This window comes from Manihot esculenta, chromosome 10 (assembly GCF_001659605.2).
Source record: "Manihot esculenta cultivar AM560-2 chromosome 10, M.esculenta_v8, whole genome shotgun sequence".
NCBI classification, from domain to species: domain Eukaryota; kingdom Viridiplantae; phylum Streptophyta; class Magnoliopsida; order Malpighiales; family Euphorbiaceae; genus Manihot; species Manihot esculenta.
This window is the reverse complement of record NC_035170.2, coordinates 13,429,559-13,440,990: the sequence shown is the minus strand read 5'-3', so window position 1 is coordinate 13,440,990 and position 11,432 is coordinate 13,429,559. Positions and strand designations below refer to the sequence as shown.

General features: G+C 23.4%; 2 protein-coding genes across 2 annotated transcripts; one reads left to right on the top strand and one right to left on the bottom strand.

Annotated features, from left to right (window-relative positions):
- LOC110624116 (zinc finger CCCH domain-containing protein 44) lies at positions 1 to 2,162 on the top strand. The gene is made up of 2 exons (XM_021769219.2): positions 1 to 416; positions 1,767 to 2,162. Exons 1-2 carry the CDS (start codon positions 105 to 107, stop codon positions 1,884 to 1,886), a joined length of 432 nt encoding a protein of 143 aa, XP_021624911.2. The 5' UTR covers positions 1 to 104; the 3' UTR covers positions 1,887 to 2,162.
- A 312-nt stretch (positions 2,163 to 2,474) lies between these two features.
- LOC110624186 (putative UPF0481 protein At3g02645) lies at positions 2,475 to 3,959 on the bottom strand. Its single transcript, XM_021769303.1, has one exon. It carries the CDS (start codon positions 3,957 to 3,959, stop codon positions 2,475 to 2,477), a length of 1,485 nt encoding a protein of 494 aa, XP_021624995.1.
- Between the last annotated feature and the right edge of the window lie 7,473 nt (positions 3,960 to 11,432).

The following is an 11,432-nucleotide window of genomic DNA, read 5'->3' as shown; positions in this document are numbered from 1 at the left end:
CAGGTAATTCTGCCTCCTGCACAAAACCCCATAAGAGAACCCTTTCTTCTTCTCTATCAGGATAACACAAAGCCCTCTGCCCGCCGGTGAGCTTCCAACTTCAAATGGCTATTTCTTCTGTGAGTTTCACCTCTTTCTTCTTCCCTAAAGATGTGTCATTTCTCAATCCTTCTCCCTCCTCCTGCAGTCTTCCACCCGCGTCTCCTTATCCTGCTACCCTGCGCGTCATGCGCACTGTCACTTGTGCCACGGTATCGCCGCAGCAGCAGCAGCAGCAGCAGGAGCGGCGTCCCCGAGGTATTATGAAGCCCCGCCGCGTCACTCCAGAAATGGCTGAGCTCGTTGGTGCATCGGAGATCCCTCGTACCCAAGCGCTTAAGCGCATTTGGGCCTATATTAAGGAGCATAATCTCCAGGTCTCTTTCTCTTTCGATACTAAGGCTACATTTTGTTAAAAATTTATGCAGTAGTGATTTGGGTGAATTTTTTTTTTTTGGTTTATAAGTATTATTTGTTTATTTTTGACTTTTGGATGAGGTTGTAACGTTACATAATATATCCTAGAGAAATGGGTTGATTCTTTTTCCCTTCCTTTTATGTGCTGAAGATGGTGTCTTTGCATATGCACGCGGAAAATTCTCTTATTTTTAGATAGAAATCGCCTATTGTTTTCCCCTTTCTGAGATGAATTTATTGGGATGGGTATTGATGAATTTATATTATATTGGCAAGTATGAATCCCAGGTTTTCATGTTTATATTATTTAACTGGGCATGTCAGATTGCTCCTTTTCTCACAAGCTAAATGTAGTATCAACAAACTTTATTTGCATATTTATATTTTAAGTATATTTGTGGGTGTCTGCTTGCTTTGTGATTGCATAAAATTCGGGCTTAGACTAGAATTTTTGTAACAAGAAGGTCAACTGAACTAACTAAATGCTGCTTAGTTTCTTTTGGATAATTTGCTCTATGTTTGGTGAAAATTTGCTTTTGTTAAATGAAGTATGTGTTTAGTAGAATTTTGAGCTGAGTTTATCTCAGAGGTTTGCTTGATACGAATTAATACATTTCTATCTTTTGAATTTTGATTGCCAATTTGTGTATTTCATAATTGTGCGCTATATGCTATTTAGACAAATGTCTGTTTGATTTGTCTTGCTTCTATCAAATTCGAAGAGAATGCTGCATATATTGCACGCTATGTTAGTTTGTGGGCTTAGATTTAGCAAATTCAATGTTGCAACCCAACCATTTATGTTTTTCCTTTTTATTTTATAGATTTACAATGTGGAGCTTTTATCCCAATTAATTTCCCAACAGCTTTAAATGACATGATTAGATATGATTATTATATGAAATTTGACAATACTGAGATAGCTTAGATGAAGATTCATACTGGTTAATAGAATTTCTCTTACGCTGGAATGGGCTTGGTAGTTCTGTTTTGTCTATTAAATTTTGCAAATGTGTAAATTTCAAGTAGATAATTTGTGGGCATGGAGGCTTGCTGGAGTTCTGTTATTTTGCATGCTGATGTTGCTCATCATTGTTAGGGTTGAATTGTTGTTTAATTGAAAGGCTTGATAATCTCATGTTTTATGTACAAGGATGGTGGGTACATCTTAGAAATTTGGTGGTTCTTTTCGACTACATTTTCTATATCAACATACTATTATTAAGGTGAACTGCATGCTATTTTAGGCTTGTCGATATCATTTGCCATGCCATTAATTAGAGCTAACTGTGTTTTCTTGTCATTTCTAGGATCCTGATAACAAGAAGATCATAATTTGTGATGAAAAGCTGAAGAAGATATTTAGTGGTAGGGACCAAGTTGGATTTCTCGAAGTTGCAGGATTGATTAGTCCTCACTTTCTCAAGTAAATATCAGAAAGTTCCGTTTGGAGTTCATGGGTCGAGTTTTATGCTCGGCGGCTATCTTTTTGGGTGACAAAATGGTGAAATTCCTGCCTTCTAGTAGCGTCTTGTGTTTTTTAGTGCTTAGCTACAGAGTTAGCTGTGTTAAAAAGTTCCCTTGTAGATTCCTTGAATCTATAGGTTTTTAATATGGATTGTGTTGGGAATTTCCAGTGTTTGCTTTGTTAGACAGCTTTGAACTTCAGTTGAATTATGTATACAAGCTTAAATCTTATTAGAATCTATTTAAGAAATTGCTACAATTATAATAAATTTGAAAGTTGAATTTTTTTTTTATCTAAAATTAAAAGTTCTGATTATAAATATGAAAATTGGTAAAGTTAAATATGAAAATTGGTAAAGTTATGGTATTTTTGAACTAATAAACATTAATTTATATATGAACTATAATAACAAAAAAAAGTAGACAATATTTAGAATAATTAAAACCGAAAGGTCCATAAAACAGGGTGACTAATAAAAGAAAATATAGAGCAAATACACAAGTAAGAGAACAAATCCAATGCAACAACTAGACATTTCAAAAGCAAGAAACTAAAAGGAAGAGATCAAGTTGTTCTTGCTTGCCATAAATAGTCCTTGGCAGCTATAGATTGAGCAGAAATTCTGAAGAGCCATCAGCGCCAAGACCAAGATGATGGCAAGAACTGTGAGAGCCCTCCATGAAGAATGAGCAAGCTGCTTTATGAAGTTTTTTACCCTTATCTTCCCCCTGCTATTATAATAGTCATTAATATTTTTTATACAAAAATCTAAATCTGACTGACCTTCAGGAATCAGAACATGTCTCAACCCATTAAACAGCTTTACAACATTACCACTCTCTCCTTCATGCTTCAAAATATTCTGACTTTTTAGCAGCTCTAGATCCTCACCAGTGTGAACCATTGCTGCCATCATTTGCATGTAACGTGCAAAATTTGGAGTCTCAGGCTTCGCCACAGCTTCATATGCTAGTAAATTTCCGATTGTGGTTCCTGAATTAATGTTCATAGTAAGCTTTGGAAGGTGAAGAGTTGTGTCAGCGTGGCTGAAATGGATGGTTCTGATGCCATAGGCAGTGTTGCTGAGCTTAACCTTGACTTTGGACAACTCTGAAGCTGTCGGAATCAAAGCCTTCTCCTCTACGATTTGTAAAGAGAAGGAGATTCCCATAGATGCAAGGACATTCAGAGTCGAATCTATGATTTTAACAGGGAGGGCTAAGAAGCTAAAGTTTAGAGTTTTAACCGTATTCCAGAGTGTACTCCAAACAGTCAAGCTTATCGTTTCTACTGCAAAATCAAGTGTGGTTGATGGGACTGGGGACCCTCCAACACAAACTAAATTGTACACAAAATCCAGCAAATGCAAAGCATTCCCATGCCTCTCCTCCATGAAAATCCCTTGCAGCTCCATTGGAGAAATTTTTGGAAGAAACTTCATTGCCAAAGTAAATAAAGACGGGATTTTTGTTGCATGATTGGATTCGGCAAGAAGATTCTCTAAAACAAAGAATGGGATCTGATTCTCAAGCATTATCACATCTCTTAAGATGGTTTCCATGGTAACGCTTCTTCCTGATGAATCAACAAACTCCAAAGGATCTTCATTACAGATCAACTGCAGCAAGAACAGACCATCAATTACCATTATCCATGACAAGGTATCATCGCTTACGTCCAAAACCTCCTGGTAATAACCACGAAGTCGTGTCGCATTTGTCTGAAAATGATCAACGAGAAGCTCGAAGCTAGGGAGTTGCAGATGCTGATGAGCAACCTTAACATGTTCAAGCTTGCATTTCTCCATCTTGTAGAGATTAGATTTGAAATGATGGTAAGGTCCTATAGCAATTCTTTGAGGAACAACAGCTTCTTCCTTGATGGACCTTATAGCTTTGGGAGCTTTACTGATACAGTATGGAGGATTGTCAATGTCACAGACAAGTTCCTCCTTGTTGAGTAGCATCTTCATCATGATTATCCAATTTTCTTCATTGGAGTATAGACTGAGAACAGAATCTGTCTGTGTACCCATTTGTATTTTGATAGCTTTTTGTCAGAGAAACTGGACTCAAATCACCTCCCTATGCAATATCTTTGAACAACCTTAATATTAATACAATATATTAAATGAAAAATTACTATTTGGTCCCTCTATTATAAAAAAACTTATTAATTAGTATCTCAATTTTGAAAAATACATTAAAACGTTTATAAAATTTTAAAAAGTCTTCCGATAAATATTGCAAAAAAATTTTAAATGGTTTTAATAGAAAAAAATTAATTAATCGAATTTTTTCAAACTATATAGACTAAATAATAAAAAAATTAACGGTTAAAATTAACAGTATAACTGATTAATAGATTTTTTAAAATTTTATATAAATTTTAATATATATATATATATATATATATATATATATATATATTTTAAGTTAACAAACCGACAAATGAGTTTTCTATAATATACCTATTAAATAATAAATTTCTTCATATTAAAAGAGGGATGAGTTTACAAGAGAAAAAAAAACGATTAGTTTTACTTTTGTAGTTTTGTTATAGTTTCTCTAGGACAGTTTCGAAAGGGTACTATGTCCCTGAAATGTTATAGTGTCGCTTTTTTATGTCCGAAGTTTGGGTGGATTGGTTTGATTTAATTTATTTTCTATGGTTTAGATTTTTTTTTTCTGATTTTGTTGATTTTTTCTAGGTTGATTCTTTTTATTTTTAGACCTCTAGAATAGTTGTTGAACCCTTCTTAAGCCTTGTTGAATGCACAATCTCTTGCACATTTTTTTTAAAAAAATTATTTCATTTTTTTTTAAATTTATTATTAAAAATTTATTAAATAATCTCTCAATTTTTTAAAAAAAATATTAAAATATTTTTAAAATTTTTTAAAAAAATTCTATTAATAAATCATTTCATTAGTTTTAATCTATTTTATTTCATCTATATAATATAAAAAAAATTTAATTAATTTTTTAATTTTATAAAAAAAATTATTAATTAATCTTTTTATTAATTTTAACTATTAAATATTATAATAAAATCTAAAATACTCTCAAAATGGAGAATTAATTAATATATATTTTTATAAAATTAAAAAATTAATTAAAAAATTTTTTATATTATAAAAAATATGAATGAATAAATAATAAAATATTTAATAGCTAAAACTAATAAAAAAATTGATTAATAAATTTTTTAAAATTTTAATATATTTTGTAAGATCAAAACATATTATTATATAAATTAAATAGTATTTTTTGAAGTGTCATAGTACCTCAACTCTGAGTCACATACACCTTCATCCCTCTGCTTTTTCTTCTTTATTCTTTATTTATTTATTTTGAAAAATGCACATCCACACATAGAAAGTCACACACTTATGCTATTTTCTCATTTTAATTTCTTCATTTCAATAATAATGAGATAGTTTTCATAATTAAATTGTTTAAAGTAATTGAAATTAAAATAAAGAAATTGAAATGAGTAAAATAATATAAGTGTGTGGCTCTTATGTGTAGATAATTGATTTTTGAAGTTTGGAATATAAATAAAAAAAATTGATAATATAAATTTAATAAATAAAAAGTAGTTTTTTAATTATTAACAATAAATTTTAATTTCAAATTCAATATTAAATTAATTATGAAAAGTAATATATAAAGTTTTGATAATTTAAAATTATTAGGTAATATGTTCTTTTTTTTAATTATTGATAAATATATTTAAATTTTAAAGTGGAAAGTAATTTTATTATTTAAATTAATTTAAAATTAGTAAATAAATATTTGAATTTTAGGGTATGCTAAAAAAAACTTAAAATTTTGATAATATTAAATCATTAGAAATAAGTGTTTTTTTTTTAAATGCTTACAGGATAATAAAGTGATAATTTAATTTTTAATTAAAAATATTAAATATTAAAATAATTATTATAATATTAAATTATATAATAAAAAGCTCAAATTTATAAAATTAAAATTATAAGATAATACGATGATTACTATGATTTTAAATGTTAGCATATTTAATATCATTTAAGTTATGTATATATATATAATGTTAAAAATAATTATAAAAATTAATAATTTTAATAATATTAAATTATCATATAGTAAATTTTTCTTTCATCCACAAACAATTTTAAAAATTTTTAAAGTGAATAAATTTTATTATTTTGAGTATTTTAAATTTAATAAATTAATAATAATTATTTAATTATAAAGTGATAATGTAATTCAATAATGTGATAATAATAATTTAATCTTTAACTAAACATATTAAATATTAAAATAATTACAATAATATTAAATTAGTGGAGAAAATGTTCAAATTTATAAAATGATAAAGTGGATATCATAATTTTATAAATCAACTTAATTTTAAAAGTTAATAATTATAATATTACCTAAAGAACTTATATATATATATATAAATAAAGAATAATTATACAAAATTAATAATTTTGATAATATTGAATGTGATGATTGATATTAGAAGTTGGTAAAATTTTGATTTGGGTGAGTGAGTTTGATTTTTCTGCATATTTTTTTTATCGTTTTGCGACGTGTAACCATAACTCTATTATAATATTTTTTTTTATCGTTTTGCGACTTGTATCCATAACTCTATTATAATATTTTAGTGTTATTATGCAAGATTATATGTACGAATGCACGATCTCTCCCTCTAGCGGTAGGTGATTATTTATTTTTTTTTTCCAGTATTTTTCTTGGCAGAGTCTTGAATATAGGATCTACTGCCCGTAGACTAACTGATGGACAGAACCGAGCCCCTTTTTCTGTTAAACTCAAGACTTATCCAGTAAGACTTCTGACGTAGACCTTATTTCGAACTGACATGTTTGAGAGGTCATTGAAGCGTGATCGGACTTTTTATTATGGGCTTGTCCGAACAGAGTGTTTTAGAGGGTATTAAAATAATTAAATATTATTTTTTAAAAAAATTTATAAAATAATTCAGCAATATAATTAATAAATTTAATAATTAAAAAAATCTTATCCATTTACAAATTGTGTAGAAGACTATTGATGTTGTTTATTTTAATATTCATGAAAAATTTGTATTCCATGTGAATTTTACATTATTTGATATTGATATTTATATTTTATTAATTATATATTTTTATAATACAAAAAATTATTTAAAAATTATATCACATAGAAACTATAATATAATATATAAATATAGAAAAAGGGATAATGAGATTGTAAATTATCTTCTTAAATTTTTAAATTATTTATTATAATATTTAAATTTTTAATTTTTAAAATAGATGATAATTTCATTATTTATAATTAATTTTATAGTTAGTTAAAAAAATCTTAAAGGATGTATAAAAATACAACAAGGATATAAAAGAAGAATATTAAAAAAATTATTTCATTTAAATATCTTTAATTATTTTAATATATATATGTATGCATAAGTGAGGAGGGTATAATATCTTTTTTTTTAATGATCTTAGATTTTTTAATTATTTATAATTACATTTAAAAATGGATAAAGTTTTTTATTGGTTAAATTAATTTTAAAATTTAGTTAAAGAATATTAAAATATATAAATATATTAATATTTAAAAACTTTAAATTGAATAATTGATTTTTTCATTTTAATTCAAAATCTATATATTATACTATAAAAATATTCAATTATATTATAAAAATTTTAATAATAAAAGAAGTTTTATTTTGGTGAATATTCCATAGATATAATTATTTATTTTTAAAATTTTAATAAATTGATTAATAAACTATTTTAATAATAATTTCAAAATATTAATTAATTTCAAAAACTCTTTAAACAATTGCTGGAGAAGAAGTGTGTTGATGAAATTTTTATAATTAATTTAAAATTCACATATGCTTGATTGATCAAATTAGTAAAGGGAGATTTATAATTTAGCTTCTTGCGTATTACCATTATTAACAAGTCGATTTCTGCATTTTTTAAAATTTATTAAAATGTCATTATTTTTTCTATCCATCAATAAAATAGTCTTTTCGTCAATAAAATAGTCATTCCGTATATATTTCTGTCGTTAATATACTATTATTACTGATAGGTTTAGTTTAGTAAAATTTTTTTTATTAAACTAAAGAAATGATAAATACGTTTTAATAGATATGAGAAAAAATAAAAACGTTTTAATAGATTTCTGAAATTATAGAAACTGACTTATTAATAATAACAATATCTAAAAACTAAATAAAAAATTTTATTTGAGGGTAAAATTGAATTTTAAAAATTTTCTCTCATTTTTTATCTATTTTTAACCGAAAAAAAAAAAATAGAATGACTATTTTATTGATAAAGAGAAAAGATAAGAACGTTTTAATAGATTTATGAAATTGTAGAAACTCATTTGTTAACCGTGGCAATACTCAAAGATTAAATAATAAATCTCTTATTGATAAATATTATTCAAAATCTTTTATGCCGCCTTTACCTTTCTTTTTCTATAATTTTTTTGAAAAGTTGTTTTTATAAATAAAGACTATTGTTTAATGCTTGATATTATAATTATTATCATTAAAATTAATTTTATTTTGTACTTTTAGTGATATTTAGGAGTAATTAATAATTCTAATAAGTTTTTGTAGGTTTTATTTTACAATATATAATATTTAAAAATTATAAAATTTATTTATTTAATACATATAGTAATTATTTTTATTATAATATTTATTAGAGTAAAAAAATTATAATATTATAAACCCTAAAATTTAAAAATTTAAAAGTAGATATGATTTCATATTTTAATTTAAAATTTAAAGTAGATGACGATTTTTTATTATTTAAATTAAATTAAAACTATTAAAAATTTAAATTTTGAAATACATATCAATACAAAAAAATCAATTTTTTGAATCAAAATATTAAAATAAAAATTTAAACATTAAATAATTTTGATTTTGATATTAAAAGATTAAATTATCGGAATAATATAGAGATATTATATAATAAGTTCAAATTTTACAAAATTTTACTATTATTTTTGCTTGAATTCTTTTAAATTTTTTATAATTATATATATAATAGTATAAAAATATGCAACACGGGTTAAATTTAAATTTGCTAATATATATAAAAGTAAAAATTAGGAGAATATTGATATTATCTAAAATAACTTAGTTAGATTAGATAATTAGGTTTTTTTAATTTTAATTGGTAAAATTAATAATGTTTTATTATTTTAAAATGCCATCCTTGTTCTTTTTTTTTTTTAATTTTTCATAATATATTTTATCTTATTCAGTTTGAATTAAAATAATTAACCTAACCGAATAAATTTAAAAATTTTAATTTAATTTATTATTTTTTTTAATTTGGCAGCTTTAATTTTTGAAAATTTAGTTATTTTCATTTTAAAAAAAATTGATAAAATCCAACCTTGACTCTGGGTCAGAGTCACCTTCATCCTTCCACCCTTTTGTTTTTTTTGTTTTTTTTGTTTTTTTTTTTTTGTGAACAATGCCTTACCGCATTATCCCCACATAGAGTGTCATGTACTTAAATTATTTTTCTTATTTTAATTTCTTCATTTCAATAATAATTAAATAATTTTGATAATTAAATTATTTAAAGTAATAGATTTAAAATAATAATAATAATATAAGTGTGTGAATCTTTATGTGTGAATGATGGGGTAAGGAATTGTTGGCATTTCCTAAAAATAGTAAAATACGTTTAAAAATATTGTATAATTCGAAAATTTTATCTCATTTAAATATTTCAATTATTAAACAATTTAAATCACTATATATTTCATTTAAAAAAGAAATCACTATATATTATATTTTTAAAAATAATTTTAAATCATATTATATATATATACACACACTTAATCAATTAATATTGTAAAGTAAAAAAAACACTATGCTGAATTTAAGATATTCAAATAAAATTATGTTATTTGGAAATTGTCTCTAATAATTATGTACTTTAGCTTATGATAATTTTTAAAATTATAAAACTATATAAGAATAAAATAATTTTAAATAACTTATAAATAATATATATATATATATATATATATATATATATATATAATAAATGGTATAATATACAAATATTGAGGTTTGGGTCCCATCTGCTGTCATTGATCATACCTAACTAATATTGGTTGATTAGTATTCAATTTAAATAAAAAAATTAATTAAATTTAATTAATTTAAAATTCTAATTTAATTTTTTATTTATTTAGATAAATTTAAATTTAAATTTTAAAAATTTTAGTTATTTTAGTTCAGTTCAGTTTTAATCAGAAAAAATAAAAAAAATGAATTAAACCAATTAGTGATAATAATATATTATTTTTTATGATATAAAAAATTAAAAGTTGAAATATTTTGAAAATAAGATATAATAAATAAAAAATCTATTAAAAAAGTCAATTAATCAAATTAAATTGAATCGAATCGAATCAGATCGATTTGATTTAGTTTAATTTTTATTCAAAATTAATTCGATTTGATTTTCATAAATATTAAAAATTTAATTTTTAATTTACCTAATTCTTTTCAATTTAAAAACGAATGGACTGAATGATCAATTTTTGTTTTAGATTTTATGAAAAAAATTGGTGAGTTCTATGATTATTTCGTTTAAAATAATATAACAATTATATTCTCATGTAAGCTATTCATATTTTACAGAAATTTTATGTTTTACTTTAAATTTTTTATAAAGTGAATTAATTTTCATAATTAATATATTATATACAACATATGATATTAATGGAAATCAAAATAATTTTAAAAAATAAATCTATAATATTTATCTTATAGATTTTATAAATTTATATGAAATGATATAAATTTCTGAAAAGTAATTATTTTGAAAAATTCTTAAATTATAATAAAAGTATAAAATAATATTAACATTTAAAAATATAAAAACAATAATAAATTCTTATAAATAATAAAATGAAATATTATTTTTAATTAATAATAATGTTATTAATTTAATATATTTTTTTATTACTAATACATAATTTTCATTGATGATTATTTTACAAAAATAAAAATCACTTTATATAAATTTATAATAAAAAATATATAATTTTCATAAAATTTAATTTATTTTTATAATAAAATAAAGTTACTATATTTTAGACTAAATAATCATAAAAATTCTCATGAAATTTACCTTCAGTACCCTTCAATTTGAAACCACAGCATATTATAAAAAAAAATACTTATAATATTAAATGTTATTAAAGTAAATTTGCCTATAACCATAAAATTAAGTGTTTTTTTACCTTTTATTTAAAATAAATTTTTTTATAATAATTCAATTCAATTTGACTTCAAAAAAAAAAAAATTCAATTCAATTTATTTATTTTCTCACAATTATTTATAATTGTTTTAATTAAATTCTAACAGAATGTGACCACAAATATCTTGAATAGCCGTAATTAAGTTTTAACATTTTTTTAAAAAAAAGTTTTAATATTCAATTAATTGAAAAATCAT